Source organism: Ambystoma mexicanum, chromosome 9 (assembly GCF_040938575.1).
Source record: "Ambystoma mexicanum isolate Mex_15411 chromosome 9, UKY_AmexF1_1, whole genome shotgun sequence".
In the NCBI taxonomy this organism is placed as follows: Eukaryota; Metazoa; Chordata; class Amphibia; order Caudata; family Ambystomatidae; genus Ambystoma; species Ambystoma mexicanum.
In genome coordinates, this window is record NC_090931.1 from 860,699,867 (window position 1) to 860,718,390 (window position 18,524).

At 46.7% G+C, this 18,524-nt stretch overlaps 1 protein-coding gene across 7 annotated transcripts in view; it reads right to left on the bottom strand.

Annotated features, from left to right (window-relative positions):
* The window catches only part of FN1 (fibronectin 1), a 108,838-nt gene that overhangs the window by 30,644 nt on the left and 59,670 nt on the right, over positions 1-18,524 (bottom strand). For 3 of the 7 annotated variants that reach the window (XM_069615939.1, XM_069615938.1, XM_069615936.1), the window contains exons 23-31: positions 18,122-18,208; positions 17,339-17,530; positions 14,794-15,087; positions 13,558-13,740; positions 5,795-5,884; positions 4,845-5,114; positions 4,226-4,342; positions 3,052-3,216; positions 2,795-2,950 (exon numbers count right to left, since the gene is read on the bottom strand). In XM_069615939.1, the coding sequence (XP_069472040.1) occupies positions 2,795-2,950; positions 3,052-3,216; positions 4,226-4,342; positions 4,845-5,114; positions 5,795-5,884; positions 13,558-13,740; positions 14,794-15,087; positions 17,339-17,530; positions 18,122-18,208 (1,554 nt within the window). The remainder of the gene's footprint in view (positions 1-2,794; positions 2,951-3,051; positions 3,217-4,225; positions 4,343-4,844; positions 5,115-5,794; positions 5,885-13,557; positions 13,741-14,793; positions 15,088-17,338; positions 17,531-18,121; positions 18,209-18,524) is intronic. The other 4 variants (XM_069615940.1, XM_069615937.1, XM_069615942.1 and 1 more) reach the window with 2 other exon arrangements.

An 18,524-nucleotide genomic window follows, 5' to 3' on the forward strand; every position in this document is an offset into this window, starting at 1 on the left:
ACCACACTTATGTTTTGAAAACTATTCTTTATATAGAATTGCAAAAAGAATGTTTTGTACTACGGCTCCCATGATCCCTCACAATGGACTATACCGGCTAGGGCTGACTGGAGTTGAAGTCCAAAACATGCAGAGAGCCAAATGTTGTAAATTCCTGCTGTAAGCATCGACACAAATCATAGTCCTGCAGATGATAACTTTACTATGGGTGCAATTCTCATGGGACAAAACTAGATGCAAACCGAAAGCTACACAGAACAGGAGCAGTCAAGCCGTAGAGGTGCAGGGGACACATTTAACCAGTAGCCGAAAACTGCAAGGACCCGGGAAACTGTTGCTGGAGCTTCCAATGTAGGCGCACTAGCCTCGGGGGTAGGAGAGCATGATGGTTGGGAGGTGCGGGGGCGGCGCTGAAGGCAACCCAAGAACAAAAAAACACTAGCCATTTCAATGGCTACAAGTGGTATTTCGGATGAGGGACCTGGCAGTGCGCCACACTGATGGAAGGGAGCACTGCACTGGCTACCAGTGGTTCTAGAATGATCTGGGGAAAAGTAGCAACATGCCCCGGGGCATTACCTGAGTCAGTAATGCCCCCGCCGCTCGGGTCATATTGCTTAAGTAGGACTGCCACTTAGCCACACCCACAGGAAGTGAAAGATATTCCAGCGACCTATAATGTGCCAAAACCAGTAAGTAACTTATTAGATGCTGCCATTGTGGCCTCAATGAGCTCATGTGGTTGGAACGAACATTGAGGCCACCTTGACAAAGGAAAGCCACAATACAGAGCAGAATTAAAAAACCCAAATGGCTACCAAAAAGGATCCAGAGATGCAGTGTGTTATTGGGTTGCCTCTAAAGTGCTCAGTATCTGGGGTGCAAGATATAAAGGGGCATAATGGCAGAGGGACTTCTGATGAAGTCCCTCTGGCCAATAAAAGATCAAGGAAACAAGAAACTAGTGGATTAGGAGTGAAAGCAGTATCAGCCCCAAAAAAGGGGCTACTCTCTAAAATAGGAATTCTGCCTTAATACTCATGCCATCACCTTCTGCCTTTTGTTTCCTCATGCAAGCCTACACACTTTGGTTAACCCTTTCTCACGGGCAACTTAAATTTGCTTTGCAATTTGTTGATAGTTTGGAGCCATGACCCGTAGGCATCCAAGCACTCTCACACAGGCTACCAGGAAAAGCTAAGTTTGAGAGAAAAAAAAAAACATTAAGGATATTGGCAGGAACCACCTTCTTGGGCTGACTTTTCTGAACTTCACTCCCTTCACACTAAACATTAATAAATCTTTCAGTTCCTTCCCACCCTCTTAATTTTCTCTTAATTGGTTGCTACTTTGTGCTCCTTCCTCAGCTTCCGACTCATCTAAGCTCACCAAGTATTTTTCCAATTCTTAAACCCCCCCCCCCCCCAATTGATCTGGCTCTCCCTTTGAGCTTCTATCCCATTGCTCTTCTTCCCCTGCTTTCTAAGCTCATTGAGCAAGACACTCAGTCTCAACTATCACTCTTCGTGGACTCTCTACCCTCACTTTAATCTGGCTCTGCCCTTCCCACTCGATTGAATCTGCTCTGCTGGTGGCCAATGGCCTCAACACGCCCCCCAAGCGACTGTTCGCTCGACTCACGTTTTTGTGTTCATGGTTCTGCACCTCTACCTTCCCATCTCCTGCCCTCAAATACTCTCTCTTTACAAATAATCCTTTTGGCTTGAAGTGCGGTTTATAGCAAGGCTCAAATCCAGTCTCATTTACCGATCAACTTCCCCATTTCACCATCCCCATGCTATTAAAGGGTGAAAGCTTGGTCACAGCCACTCATCCAAACACGAAAGGCTTTCCTTTCCTGGTCCTTTTCACTGCTGTTCCACCATTCTAATGTCTTCCTGCCTGACTTGCTCCTCCTCCCCCATGCTCAAATATTGGTGTCCTTCAATCCCTTTTACCCCACAAAGCTCCTTGCTTCTGCTTTACAACGGCCACACGTTTCACCCCTTTAGGTTGCCTGCCCCTAAAATTGTTGTCATTGTAATATTTTCATGACTTACTACTGTGGCCCCACTACTTTTACCCTCTGTTCTAAGCCATCTCCACATTAAATTCACGACTTCAGCAGCTATTCGATTTGATTCCACCATGTTGGCCCTTCTCCTTCCGTAGCTTCCTTTGGATTGCTTATTTTGCCCGCCATTCTTCATTAGTTACCTCTGTATGGTTTACAATGTATTCATGGTTTAGCTCCTGCTCGTCACCTTTTTTCAGCTATGTTTACTTGCCACCCTGCCCCCTAATTTCTATCTTTTTCCCATTAGCACCCTGTGCATTTGCTCCTGAACTTTGTGCCAGCTTTCTCCTACTTGTTCCACTTATTCTCTAGCTTCCCTCCTCGTGGTTATTTCCAATTCTTCTGAATGCAATACATTATTTGCCCCCAATCCGCCAATTTATTTTGGTTACCAATCTTTTGTAAAGCTCTATGATGCAACCACAATTACAATTCTACAGAATACAAATTGTAAAGTGGGTTAAGTGTGCTGAAGCAATGGTCACTTTTGTGCTACCAAATATTGTCTAGTCTTTAGTAATTACATTTCACAATTTAAAACGTATGCATAGGACATATCCCCATTTATTCTACTGAAGATCAAGGGATGTAGCAGGATTAAAAATCTACACGCACAGGTACTCTAGATTTTGGTGGCCTCATTGACCTGGGAAATTGCATGCAGCTTCAGACAGCAAAAAGAAGCTGGGCTGGAAAACATGGTCCAGGAGCGCTTACCGGGGGGCACAACGTGCGACACAGTGGGACCCACACCACTTCTGGGGGCGCTGGTGACTCTGTAACCCGTGACTGGGGTAGAGGAAGGCATCCAGCGGACCTTGATGCTGTGGTCCTGAACATCAGTTACTTGCATCTGAGTTGGTTTATCCACCACTGCAATAGGAAGAAGAGGAGGAGGATTAGTTTGAAAGCATACAAGATGATATGTGCCCGTTTTTCCCCCAGGCACCCTCCAATTAGTGCATTGTTTTCACCTGTTTTGTGAGTGACCGTGACTGGCTTGCTAGAAGCGGGGCTGTCTCCTCGCCCAGTCACAGCATACACTGTAATGAAGTATTCTGCTCCGGGCTTCAGGTCACGGATGTTGGCAGTAGACATGCCTCCAGGTACGGTAAATTCTTGAACTGGATTCTCGCCTCCTGAAAGACCACAGGATCAGTAAAAAAAAAAAACATTCACAGCATTGCAACATTCATTTGGAGAAATTACAGGGCTTTGGTCCCACAGCTAGATTAGGACACACTTGTTTCTGCTAGCTACAGTCACTGCACATCCCAATAATCGTTTCCTCAAGTGGCAGACCAACATGTAGCAATTCAAAACCAATAATGCGATTAGTCACATGGTAGCCATCATGCAAGTCACATTATTGCAACTTAAAAATGCCCAACACTGCGTACAAGGAGAACAGATGCAAATTCCTTGCATAAGCCCCCCCTCTGCACACAAGGCATCTTCGAATAATTAAGTACTCAGACTGAAGACGTGGTTTAGGGTTAGAATGGGGCCAAACGCGTTTTAGAAGTGGGGCTTGCCACACTGCACCACACGTGTTGCGACTCAAAGCTATAAGGTTCCAACATCCACCTTATTTCAACGTCTTTCCCAGCCTTAGCAATGGGAGAGCTCATGCTGAAAGACTACTGCAGTGCCAACAAGACAGATTGACACTAGTTCAAGACTCCTAATGCCAGGCAAAGTGTACGTGAAGGTCTGTTCAAGCTGGGTGTCTTGAAACACCCTCAAATATGCTAAGCAAAGCCGCACCATTTAGCAGACATCTTGCTTGACTTGGATAGGGACTAATCAATATAAACTGGGTCCCTACTTTTGCCACCAAATCCAGACTGGTTTGCTGAGTCTTGTAATCACAAAAAGGAACTACGCAGAACTATCAATCCCAACAGGTGGTACCAAAAGATCCAACTTTGCCTTTAGTCCTTTTCAACTGGAGAGTGACCAACTGAAGTATCCCGAGGACTTTACTGCAAGAATGTGCAAGTATTTAATAAGGACGCAATTGCTTTCAATATTAAGAACACCCACATCAGTTAAGCGTCCTCATTGAGGAAGCAAATTCCCAAGAGTCTTCAGTCATTGTATATTGGTGGGCCTCGATTAAATGGTTAAGGACGGAGCTGGGCTCACCGGTTTCTGAATAGGTTATTCGGTAATATCGGACGCTGACTGGAGGCGCATCCCAGGTGAGGCGCAAGTTGGTGGGGGTAGATGAAGTAACTTCCAGGTTAGTTGGTGTATCGGAAACTAGTATAAAAACAGAAAAATAATTAAACATTTACAGAAATGCAGTTCTTCCAACTTTGTTCAATAATCTGAAATCAATTTTCTCAGACCTCGCCCTGTGGATAAAAAGGTCTGCATGAAAAAAAAAAAAGCCTAAAGTGAGCAGGGGAGCAAAAGAGAAAAAAAAAATCTACATACATCTAAACTGAAACTCTTCGTGATTAAAAGAACAGGAGGCATTGTTCAACACACAGAAGACTGACTGCAACCAAAACACAAACTAAAATAAAGTGGACACTGAGAATTATTGTGCAAATCAAGTTACATTCAGACTTAATTGGTAGGTTTTACTCCCTGAAATCACCACATGCAAGATACCTGCAATAATGACAACCTTATCTCAGCCCCTTTTACTCTTTACTTGGACACAACATAAGTCAATCAGATTCATGCTAAAGTTGCCAATGACAACAGTCCCTCCCATACACCAAGTGGATTAACTGCCAACCAGCCCTGAACATACCGGTTGCCTGCTGCCCCACAACAGGCAGGCTCTCAAGCCTGCCATTCACGGCAAACACGCTGACAACATATTCTGTGCCTGGGGCTAGGTTGGTGAGTGTGAGAGACTTGCGGGATGGGGGTACTCGCTCCTCCCTGGGACGACCACTGCCCGTTTCGGGGTAGTATTGAATTTTGTAGCCATCGACAGTGGCCCGTGGAGCCATCCAGTAGACTGTGAAAGAGCTGGAGGTGATGTCCGAGAAGTCAAGTCCAGTAGGGGAGTCCAGACCTGTTTTAAAGAGAACAGTTTAATACAGAGAATTAAAATAGAAACAGTCCAATTCAAGCATCAAAGTTGCACTTCTATTAACCAACTCCAAAAGCAAAGGATATGGTCCAGTTCTAGTGAACATGTACTCTATTTGAGGATAATGCTACCATTAAAGTACAAAGTGTAGCTTCAGAGAAGCAAGTCAAAAGAAGCTAATCCAACTCCACCACGAGGGAGTCAGGAGAGATCCAGGAAATTAACCCCCACATCTTTAGATTACAGCAGGACCATTAGGTTGCAGCTCTTACAGGCCAACCATTCCATTTACTACAGTGCCATTAAGCAGCAGCCATTACTTTAAGACCATGTTTGTCCGCCCTACCCCCGCTGGGGGGGAGGGGGGTCTCTTCCCAAACCCAACCACCTACCCACTTCAGAGCAACACAGTTTATGAACATAGGCTCCCTTTCGCCACACACCAAGCCAGGACCTTTATCTACAGCAAATAATATATGCATCAGGAACAGTTTTACTTGGTTAGTATTAACTTGTTCAACGCAATAAAACCCCATAGTACCTCATGCACCACAATCCGCCCTCCCCGGCCGCGCCACCCGCCACCCCCCCCCCCCCCCCCCCCCGCCCCCCCCCATTTCTGGTACAATTCTATTTTACCTCTCCTCCTCTTGATTACTGACCTGTTCTCTGCACTCCTGTAACAGGGGTGCTTTCCCGCTCCTCATAAACAGCAAACACACTAACGTGATATTCTGTGCCAGGCAGAAGGTCTGAGGAGAGAAGCAAAACATTCCATTGGCTCGTGAAACAGCAAGGGGCACAAAAACCCATCTGCTACATTATCAGCTCATTCCACATGAAATTTGGGTGAACTTTCCATCTGAAATGAGTCTTATTGGTTAGAAAATAACATTTAGTTTTTCTTCCTGCAGCCATTTCAGATACCCCAATCCCACCCACCTCCTTAACCGTTGGCGGTACACTGCACAGAAGTGATTTATAAAAAAAAAAAAAGACCCTGCAACGTCGGATTCTAATTTTTTTACGAAGGGGCGAAGGGGGCGGGAGCCGAGAGAAAGACTCCCCTGCAGACATAGTGAACAAGGGTGCAGGGGACACCCCAGCTCACTATAATGCCACTGAATGTGGCATTTGATCAACATTTTTCAGCCGTATTTTCGTTCGGTCGAATTCAACCACTGTCCCATTCAGACTTTATATTTAGTCTTTTTGGGTCAACAGGTTTTACCCTAAACTTCACTCTACCAACCACACTAGGAACAGTCTACATGGCACTTGCTGCAATGTCTACACACTCCACCACTCAAGTTGGACACAGCGCACCCAACTATTCATAACAAGGCACTGGCCCACTAAGAAAATACTAGTCAATGACAGACTTATTTACAACAGTTGCCAGCCACTGGGAATGCTGCACCTAAAGTAGAAACAAGTTCCTTAACTAACTGTTCTGCAGCCTGCATTTGGCATAGATTCACATACACACAAATATTCCCATTCAGGCTGAGAATTCTTGGTTTAAAAATTTGCTTTAGCATTTCTCTCAAACCAATCACTGTCCTTTGGGTAATACTGCCCCAATCCATGACAGCAGTCTCCCTAAACTCCACCCCTGGTGGCCATCTGCAGAACTGGTAGAGCAAGGTGAATCCATGCTGGAGAACAGGCATTACAGGTACATGTTCCTTCTACAGCATGGATTCACATGCTCACGATTATGAATAAACAGCAGTAAATATACACAACCATGGGCGGTGGCAAGGCTCAACAGAAGCAATACCTTTCACCCTCACACCACCCAGAACAGACTCCACTCTGGCAAACCATTTGCCCAAAACAGCTTGGCCAACCCGGGACTCCTCCCTGGAATCCTTTGACGCAGTAGAATCATGTGAAGATGTGGGTGGATCTCCCTGCAGCTATCGAGCAGGGAAACACCAAAGAGGAATAATGTTGTTGCTGCGATGGCTCTGGTGGAGTTGGCTCTCTGCCGGCCTGGTAGTGGTCTGTTGGCTAGACTATGACAGCGCATGATGCAGCCAGAGAGCCACATTGATACGAAGCCTTAGACCGGGCCCTCCTGTGATTCACAGGTCCATAGTTCAGAAAGGGCCGAGAGGTCTTCTGAAAGCACTTAGTGCGTGTCGCAAGCTACAAAACCATAAGGAACAAGCAAATGCAGCAGACGAGGAAGGGTTTGGGAAAAAGGCTGGCAGAACCAAAGGCTTGTTGAGATACATAAAGGTGAGTGGGTGCATAGTACCACTATCGTTGTGTGGCATGACAAATATGGTGCTTGCAGGAGGGGCCTGAATCTCCCCAACCCGCCTGGCCGAGTTAATGGCCACTAGGAACACAGTCTTCCATGAGAAGCAACTTCAGAGGGGCCTGGTTGAATAGTTTGAACAGAGGTCCCATGAGCTTAGTCAACACCATGTTGAGCTACCAGGCTGGCGCAGGAGCCTTCACTGGCAGAAATCTCCTGAAAAGGTCCTCGAGGAACTGACAAGCTTGCAAGACCACAGGGAGGCTCGTCAGTGTACCTGGATATGGCCGCCAGGTGCACCTTGAGTCATGAGCCCGTCCAGCAAGAGTATGGAAGGAGCTACAGTGCTGTGATGCTTAGATCTTCTGAGCCCTGCACCACAAAGCGTTTCCATTTGTGGGCGTAGCACGACAAGGTAGAAGCCATGGCCAGGATCTTCTTGCACTCCAGCAACAGGGAAAACATGTCACCTCTAGGGCTGCAGAAACCAGGCTAGGAGGTTCAGTATCCTTCAGTCTTCTCTGGAACGAGGGTCCGAAGTGGAGGTAGTCGTATGGAGCCACTGACGGAGCAGGTCTGGGTACCTGAGGACATGTCGAAGCAATGAGCATCATCCTGCAGTGAGATGGTCCTGTTCACATGGTAGCAGGATCGGGAGAGGATAATGTAGAGCCCTTTCCACAAGAACGATAAGGCATCCCAGAGACCCCTCAGTTGAGGGAACCTGCTGGCAAACCTCTGCCACTTGGAGTTGGTTGCCGAAAAGGCAGATTTGGGGTTGACCCTACTTGCTGAAGAGAAAGGATATTTGCTCCTGTTGAAGTTCCCATTCATGGCAGGAATGCAGTTCCCTGCTGAGCAAGCTGGTAATGGTGTTCTCGATTCCCACTAGGTGAAAGGGGACCAGGAACTTGTCCAGAAGAATGGCCCAGTGTCAAAGGGCCTGGACCTCAAAGGAGCATGTCCTGCTCAGTTTCTGGACGAAGAACATGAATGTGGTATTGTCCGTGAACCACCTTACCCTGCAGTTGAAGGAATAATTTGAGGGCCCAGAAGACTGCCTGGAGTACCAGGGCATCTATGTGAAGGTCCTTCTCTTCCAGGAGCCAGAGTCCTCTTGCATGCAACTGTTCGGTGTGGGACGCCCACCATTCCAAGGAGGCATCTGTGGTGACTGCGGCCTGGTAAGAACTGAAAAGGAGCCCCTTGTGTGCAATGTGGGCACACTACCCACCATCGCAGAGAACTCTGGCTGAGGGTTGATCTTGTCCATCCAAGAACCTATGACTTGCATCCAAGAACTAGGTCTCATCTGGAGCCTGCAAAATGGCACGAGGTGGATGCAGGACAACATCATGCCCAACAGCAACTTGATGGCTCATACTGTTCTGGATAGCACAGACAGGTGCTGTACCTTCCCCAGGATGACAGTCACCCGTGCCTCGGAGGGGGTAGCCCGGCATGCAATAGTGGTTGAGACGGGCACCCAGAAACAGTGTTCTGCGATGGCTCCACGCAGGACTACAGATAGTTGATGAGAACCCAAGCTCAGTCTGAAGAGAAATGGTCCCCGCTGTGTGCAGATTGTCAGCGCGGGAGCAGATGAGCCAGTCCAGATAAGAGCAGACGTGGATGCCCTTGAAACGTAGATGCACTGCCACCAGAGCGAAACACTTTGTGAACACCCTTGCTGCTGCTTTTAAGCCAAAGGGCAGGGCCTTGAACTGGCCATGCCATCCCATGACCACAGGAAGTTTAGCTTGTTTTGGGTGAATGGGGACGTGAAAGTAGGCATCCTCCAGGTCCAAGGTCACCAGAAAATCCCCTTCTTTCAGCTGGCAGAGCAAGTGCTGCAAAGTGACCATCCTGGACTTGGGGGATTTCAAATTCTTGAGACACCTTAAGTCTAGGATTGTCATTCACCCTCCTGACTTTTTCCTTAACAGAAAGTATCTGGAGTACACTTGGAGCCCCGGAGGACCTGGGAGATAAGCTCCATCGCCCCCTTTAACATAGCCAGAACCTCCAGCAGCAGTTGGGCCATGTGTAGTTCTTGACGCGCTACAGAAGGAATGAAAGGACACCAGTGTTGGAATGCCAAGGTGTGCCCCTAATGAAGTAGTTACAGCACCCACTTGTCCCCGATGATGGTCTTCCACTTGTCGACAAAGTTCACTAGCCGGCCACACCCTGGGGTACAAAAGTGGAGGCCTGCATCCACGTACGGTTCTTGCATGCTTGGGCGTCTGCATCCGGGCCTGTGCAGACTAAGCTGTTCTCCACTGCTGCAGGTTTGCGAGCAGCCCCAGTAGGCCTCTCCAGCCAGTAGTGAAACGTCTTGGGAGGATCTGCTAGACTTCCCTCTAGAGGACCGAAAGGACAACCATCTCCTTTAATGCAGTGTCCCCAATGAGCGTGCCGTATGTCTGTTTTACTGGCTTGGAGAGTCTCCTCCACCGAATTGCCAAATTCCCCATCAAACGGTGCCAGTCTGCCCCAAAATTCCTGCCCTTCAACTAACCTTGGCACCTGAGGGCCACCCTATTGTCCATCTGGCAGAAGTCAGTCTGTAATGTCCAACTCTACTGTGATGGCCTCTGGGGTGGCTTCGGCCCAGTAGGGCTAGGTAGATGCCTTGGAGCACTTCTAGCCGGTGGGAGGGCTGCGGACAGGGCAAGGGGCAGCCAGCAACCTCCGCTGTACCTCCCACACTAAGGTCCAGAGGGTAGTCAAAGTCTAGAGATGTCCCTGGGCACTGGTTGAGGTGTGAAGTAGCAGCTGGCAGCAGCTCCGACTGCAACGCTGTGGTGGGCCAAACAATCAGGCGCTCTCCGTGGAGACCCTTTGCAGGATCTGGGACCAAGGCAACCTTCCCGATCCGAGTAGTAGCCCCACCGCCCCCACCCCCCAGCACTGTTGGAGACATCCTGACTGACCTGGGGAGGAACTCTGTGGCAGGTATAAGCTCTTTGTCTTACCAGCCTCCTTTGATGATGGGCACGGGCACACTAGCAGACATGTCAACCGTGGTTGTTGATGGAGTCGCTACAGCGGCTGGAGAGGCAGAGCCACTCATGGGGTTGCCGTTCTCTTGACCGTAGAAACCCCAGTGGTTGTAGGGTCTCCCTTCGACAAAAGTGTGATGGTAGTCGAAGCCATCAAGTCGCTGAGGTGGATGTCTTGGAAGATGAAGTAGTCAATGAAGACGTGGTTGACTATGTTGGGCAGATGTTGATGGCCCACCCGAAGACCTCTCCCTCATAGCCTTGCCCTTGCATGAAGATATGTGCTTCGAAGGGGTCAAGGACTTCCTCGCAGAAGGTACTCCAACTGGCAGGCTCAGCGTGGACAGAGATGAGGGAACAGGCTTTCCCGAACTATGCCCTGCAGCCGAGGCAGCCTTGTGGGATTAACTGTGGTGTTCAGCCTTCCTTTGGATCCCCCATGAAGGGGCATCCTCAAAGGACCTAGACTTCTTTTCAGATGAAGCACGTTCTGTAAGAGGCAGGATGGCGCCTGCAGGCAGTCAGAGTCCTTCCCCTCTTTGAGCCACGACACCAATTTTTGATGGTCACGATTTTAGCCAGGAATTGGCGGCAGATCTCGCATATGTCCTCATCGTGGTCCGGATGCAGGCAGCACAGGCACTTGGTGCAGATTTGTGATGTAGATGTTCCATAGTCCACATTTCTCGCAGGGCTTGAAGAGACTCTTGCCCTCCTCTGACATGGGTGGGGTGAGGTGTGAAGTAGGCCCAAGCCTGGGCCTTCCGAAACTTAAAGAAAACCCAGCGATGACCGTAGATATTTGGCAACAATGGGTCCCAGTTACAGGTAGTCGAAAGACGTTGGGAAGAAAACATGTATCCGAAAATTGAAAATACTTGTAGAGCAAGGTGTGATGACTCCCAACTCTGAAACGTGCTGTAAAAATCTGAAGATGGCCATCAGGGGTGGAGCTTAGTGAGACAGCTCATTGGATGGGGGCAGTATGACCCAAAAGACTGATTCGTTAGAGGAGTAGTGCAGTTTTCAGGCTAATGCAAAACTGCTTTCTTTTTTACAGAGTATTCCCAACCTGACGACTGGGGCTATTCATGAGCATGGGTCAATCCCTCCCAGACCACATGCGGGATAACGCCAAAGTAGCAGGTTTTCCACCTCAAGCCTTCAAAAGTGTTTGAAAGCCTACACTGGTGCAGGAATGCTGAGCATAACTCTTCACAGGAAGAGACTAGAATGCAAAGCAGAAATACAAAAGCATAATTGAAACTGAAGAAACTATCCAATGAATAATCATGCTGCACAGAATATCCAAGCCTTCAAAGAAACTGAAATCCAAGGTGGTCTAAAGTTGGTATGATAAACAGGAACATTAGGCCAATGGCCAACCTAGAGGACTTTGAGCCTTGCCTAGAAAGTATGTAGTTTATTCCCAAGCCCTGCGGTAGACCCTTCTCCATCAGTGCCCTCTAATGCATTTAGGGGAACGGGGGGGCGGGGGTAAACGGTGTCCCCCAATAACACATTAGAATTGCATGTTATAGTTCATGACTAGCAAAGCAGATCCGCTCTACAAAGGCAGTTACAATTTTAAAGAGCATCAAGTGCAAAGTTGAAGGGCATGAGCCACCTATTCCCACCACCATGGGCGTTGTAGTGCAGTGTGCAAAAATATATGCACTTGCCACCAGCTAGCAATATTCAATCTTTGGATAGTTCAAAATGGTGTGCTGTGTGTATTTAGAGCATTGACGGGACAAGGGACTTTAGGGCTTCCTAATCTCTTGCATCTTTAATGTTTACCCTTTTGTAGTGTATCCAAGCTAAGGGCACAATGATGTCCTCCCCACCCCCGTGTTGGCAGTATCAAACAATGGGTTGGGTCAGTACTTTTTGCTACTTGGTTTTCACCATTTCCTGTGACATGAGGTGGGACTCGCAAACAAATAGCCAAGGCTTTGCAGATTAATGGTTTGATCCCGAGATTATGGCAAGAAATTAGGCGTGTGGCCACTAGATCATATCGTTTGGATCTACCAGGCTAAAAATCGATACCATTGCCGATTTATGGCGCAGCCACTTGTGGGTATTTCACAAAGGAAGCTCGAGTCAATGAAAATCAATTAAGGAAATTATGCATGTGCCACAGGGCATCCCAGGATATCTCCTACATGAAGGCGACTTAATATTAAGGACCACATATGACCAATTTAAAGTGTCATTGGGACACAATGACCATAAATAAATTGCAACCTTTACTTTCTTGGTTGCGATTATGGGGAAATGGACTAGATGTCTGGTAGATGTCATGTCCTTAACTATTTGCAGTACATCTCTATTCCCTGAGCAACCTTGGCGTTGCACATTTTTTTTTCAGTAAGGAGTTCATTGCTACCAACAAGGAGAGAAGGCTACTGGGGGATCGCCTTCTTCCCTTCAAAGTAAACTCCAGGAAAGAAACAATTAAAAAAAAAAAAAGACAATTTTACCATAAGAATGTACCCGTTAATACGCCAGGTTATGTTCAATGGTTCACAAATCCAAGGAAAAGGGCCATTTGTCTAAGGATTAGAGCAAACCTATTCCTAAGAGATATTCTGCTTAACCCACAGAGTGATTAGTCGTAAATGGATTTGCCCATGGCACAATAAAGATGTACAGCATTTCAATGTTTTTTGTCCTGCTTACGCTAATCTCAGGAAGACATTTCTCATCACAAGATTTAGGGTTTATGGAGATGATGTCTCACTGCATTGTGAGCTTATTTTTAGATCAAATGTGAACTATTGCGAAATCAGTGGTTGCAAATTTGACAGTGCGTGTTCTTGTTTTGCCCATTTTAATATGCATCATTGATGTGCAATTATGGTTTCATTTTTTGAGGGAAATGCCAATTTTCCGAATAAAGTTTTGATTGATGACCCCCTTCTTCCTATGGCCCCCATGAGACTTTCTTTGGGCGTGTTCTTCCAAAAAGCAGATGCAAAAGACTGGTGGGGGTTGGGTAGAGTTCTGTGACAGTGTGACCTACGTGCCTTAATGCGACAAATGACAAGTTGGAACCACCATTCACAAACAGGTTGCCTGTGGATTTATAAACTCCCATTCCTCATGCATGCACATGGACCAGCTCATGCTTTCTTGAACCTCTTACTTGTTAACATCGCCATATTGTCAGACTGGGAAATAGTCAATTCTGTGGCATCTTCCTCGTGCTTGGATGGAGCATAGCGTACCAGGAAGCTGGAAAGCACCACGCTGGGTGGAGCAGACCAAGTAACGCGCATAGTGTCTGGCCCAACGTTGGTGAAGCGAAGATCCGTAGCTGGTGGGACGGCTACAGTCAAAACAGTGACACAAATGAGTTGTCAATGGCTAGGCAAAAGAAGCAGGGGTGAGGAAACAAACATGCACAACCAAAAATTCATGCAGACCTTGATCCAAAAATCTCCCCGAATACATGGAATGTCCTACTAGAAATAAGACACCCCCCAAACTGACAACTCCTGACCGATGCTCCACTAGTAGACCTGCTTCCAAAAGGAATCATTGTGTTGAAGTTGGCATTTCCCCTTTAATTGTGCGAAGAAGCACCCATGCAAAGGTTGTGGGGCCACCCAGACTCCCAACCACACCCCACGATGGACAGCCAGAAAGCTTCTGCTCGTGCAGTGCAAAAGTCTTTCATGTGAAGCATGCACGTCACTAGCCACTGCTCCAGAACATACAGGCCCAAATGTCCACCCGATTATAAGAAGGCAGATTTGAGTCCAAATAAGAGTCTTTACTCCAGGCAGGAGTATAAAAAGGGAACCCCCTCTCCCCCAACCCCCCATAGTGTGCAAGATGTCGGGCTTTCAGATTACCTATAAATGCCATTTCCAATTATACCCGTTTGTAGACTGTGCATTACAGGAAACACTGAACCTCCGAGAGGGCCTCTTGAGGACACTTAAACTGCCAATTTCTGTGAAAGTTTGCATAGCATGTTACATGCAAACATTCCAAGACATTTATGGGGAGCAGGTGGTTTTAAAAAAAAAAAATAAAGCCAATCGCCCAAAATTGTTTCAGCCATCAGCAAACAGAATACGATTATTTCAGGCATGAAGATACTGGAATGTGTTTGACTACAATTTGTCCACAAATATTGTTCCATTGCCTCCAATTCCACCAAGTATGAAAAGGGAGCTGTCCTTTTCGGTCAAAGCAAAAAGGACAACCATCAAGTTTATTATTTTTTATCAATTAACCAGTGTCCAGGATGGTGCATACCATGGATATTTCAGATCGTACGCTTGGAGTGGGCACGGTGAGCCCAGCCCGTGCATAACTAATACCCAATAGAGTTGGCTAGTGACAAGCATGCGACACGTTCAATATCACGAACCCAGAGGCTTTTGAAATTCACCAGTTTGCTGCGTCAGCGTGGTAGGAGCGCTCTCTCCGCCGTTAACCAGAGTGATCACACTGATGTCATAGTCAATGCCTGGCTCCAACCCCATGACCTTGTAGTGTCCTTCTGTGGGCCCCACAAAATCTTCATAGATGGGCACCGTCTCTCCAGCAGTCATCACTGTGACACGATAACCAATAATGGTGGCGCCCTTCAATGGCGTCCACTGAAGATCAATGCTTGTGTCGGTTATGTTGACAAAGTTTAGATCAGTGAGTGCTGGCACCTCTATTGGGTTATAGGAAGCAAATAAAAGCAAAGGAGGGAGAATGGTTAAGGAGCTGGGAGGGCGAAGCAGCAATTCTTATATTACATGGGTTGCAAATTGAGGGACGGTTAATATAAAGCAACAATTAAAATGCATAATTCATAATGAATGTGATCAAGCTCTGCCGCTGGGCTGTAGTCAAACCGTTTAGTTCTAGCCCCAGACTTATTCCGACAGTCTAGCTTACTCCTCATTAAAGATGCGGGGGTCGGAAACCTGATCATTGCAGGCTACAATGGCCATGTTGTGATTGCCAGCAGGGCACACCCCTTCACAACTGGCCCAAATACAATCCTCCAGTTCAGATCAAGCAGCCACCCAAGAACAAAGGTTTAGAGTACTCCAATTGTGGGCAATTCTATCCCCTACATGAGATCTTGCCCGGTCATTGCTCCTCTATACCACCACCCACACACACACTCCCATTAAACTCACCACCCTCTCAAATTGAAAATAGTCAACACCAGCATGGTCCAGTTCACCCGTACTATCCCCCCACACCCCCAACACAGAACAAGATCGTGCATCTTTCCCCTCGACCCACCCACAAATTACTGCCACCCGCCTCGCCTCAGGCCAACCATTTACCCACCTCGCCTATCCCTGGGACTGCCCGTGAAAAGCAATTTGGATGCATTTTGACAATGGCAGAGCTTGAGCAGCAATCGTTGCATTTATAAAAAGGTATTCAATTAAAAGATAATTTGAAAGATCAGATGCCGGATTCCCTCCATAAGGGAGGGTGGGGGGGGGGGGTGGTATGAACACTAACCCCAAATTATACGGTCGATTCTTTTGATGTTAAAAAGGCACAAAAGTAGTTGCAGTATGGACACTGAAATACATCGGCTTCACGTTAATTCTAAGTCAGCCAAGTATTGCAGTCTGACAGAGGCATGCATATACCCAAGCGAGGCACACTCCCTGGACTGCACTTTGACTAACAGACTTAATGATGAACCGCTATCCATTTTTAGATAAATACAAATTCAAAAGGGTGTTTAAATGAAAAAACATTACACTTACTGGGTTCTAAACCCTGCAAGGAAGACTGTTTCTGCCCCCACAAGGGCATTAGCTTTAACTGCTTTCTTAAAAATACCACCTTATAAGGGGACATAGCTGGTGATCTTTCAGGAGCAGCATAAATTACATCATATCCCAAATTATTGCAAGCACCTCACATTGGCTTGGAGAGCAGAGGCATAATAGTTCAGGTTGAGGTGTGTGGAGACAAGATTTTATCAAGCATCTGTTTACATCTCTCAGGCACCCATCAACGCCACCATATCTTCATCTCAGTGCTCTTGTTGGATTAGAGCACTGCCAGCAGCAGAGGAAAAGGTGACCGCCAAGAGATTTTGGCACTTAAAGCATTTGTAAGAATCTTAATATGCATGGCTTAAATATCAGAGCATTAACTGGTGCCCATCACTTCCACTTAATATACAACCTCCATCAATCAGGTGGTCCCCTCATTCAGTCGTACATGTGCCAGTGAGGTAGACAAAGTTTCTGTACTTTTAAACCAGCTGACTTTTTGCATGAGTCAACATTTCGAACAAACATGTAATTTGCCAAAATTAACATAAGACTGTCTGAAATGGTCAAACGCACCACAAATGCCACCAAGAACCCGCCTTCATAGCGCTATAAAAAAAGCCATCAAAACCATGAAAGACAGTTGACTGGTTAAAGTTCTCAAGACAACAGATCACACCAAGTGGCAAAACGGTCATGGTTTTGACTGACCAGCCACCATTCAGTGCACAATGGCGGCGGGTACAGCAGGCCAGGTCTAGTCAGTGGAAGAACTTCGTCCAGCCACGTGTAAAGTTCAATCAATTCGGCTGCCTTTACCATCGGGCAAATTAAATGCACAGCCGTTACCATTGCCGTTATATGAAGCAGATAAATGTACCATCAAGTTTAACAGGTTGGTAGGACAGACGGCATGGTAAGAGATAGTCAATAAGCTCCACAGTGAGAATGTATCCATAGTGACTGCAGAAAGACATTCACCAATGGCAGATTTCTAGTGGGTGTGCATTTCTGGAATCACACAGCGCATATGCAACTCTGCAAATTCTCTCCCAAATCAGGCCAATACTGCCTTGGAAAAGCAGAGTAGCATTCTGCACAAATGCAGCATCCAACCATACAAAAACTGCACCCATCAGTGGGTGGATGCCAGTGGAGCCCATTATTTACCTTGTGTGATAGTCTTCCAGATGGGCTCACTTTCCTGGTCATCCTTGACCGATACGACGGTGACGTTGTACTCAACACCTGGGCTCAGGCTCTCGAAGACACAGGAACTCTGGCCTTCATCCACTTCTTCCTCCAGAGTGTAGCCCTGCTGCCCCGCAGTGGGGGTGGTAGTGATGCGGTAGCCAGTGATTCCTTAAATACAAGGCACGTGGAACATTCACACACCTAATTGCCATGTACAGCCAATCACTCCACTCTACATTTGCTGATGTAATCTACATTTTAAAAATAGCCTGGATTGAACATATTCCATTAATCCCATTTGTAAAGCTAAGCACCAAGACTACATCTGAACATTTGCAAAAAAAAAACACAAGTGCCACTTTAACGCACATCCATTTATGCCAAGCATGGCAATGAATCTTGTGTTGACAGTGGGTCCCAAGTGGAAACCAACTGATCTGGTATTTCCAGAACCACTAACCCACCCACATACTAATCTTGGTTTTACCAGCCTGCCTCCCCAAATTCTCTAAATTCGCATGCTTGCATGACTGAGAAGGATGCGATTACACCAGCTGCATGATACAGGGACAAACAATGATTTTACACAGATCTAAAGGGATCAGCTGGAGTCATTACACGCCAATAAAATGGCAGGAGGGGAAATACAGTCACTGTCAAGAAAGGCAAAGGTTTCAATGAAAGGGTGGGACCTGGGTAGTTTAAAGCAGGAAAGGGTTGGAGGAGGCACAACAAGGGTCAACCTTTAGAGATCTTTACCTGGTGAAGGGCTTCGATTCCAAGAAACAGTCAAGGTTGCAAAGTCTGCACTAGGTTCCAAGTGCAGATTGGTTGGTGGTGACAGGGCTGGAATAAACAGCAAACACAAAATTAAAGCTACATGGTCAAGGATCATCAGCAATTAGAATATAGACCAGTTGCATCCAGCAGACATTCTGAAATCCCAGTAAAGCTGGAGCAGGTTTTTCCAAATGTTGGCCACTTCTAGTTCTGCCAACAGAGGGTCTTAATATGGGTTCATTGAAGACGTGAAACAGATTTAGTATGGTTAGAAATCTCAAAAATCAGATCTTTAAACTTTACAGCAGTAGATATCAATGAATTTAAACATTTTTCTGAAATGCAGGTTCAATTCCCATGTGGGCTATGAATAAACGACATA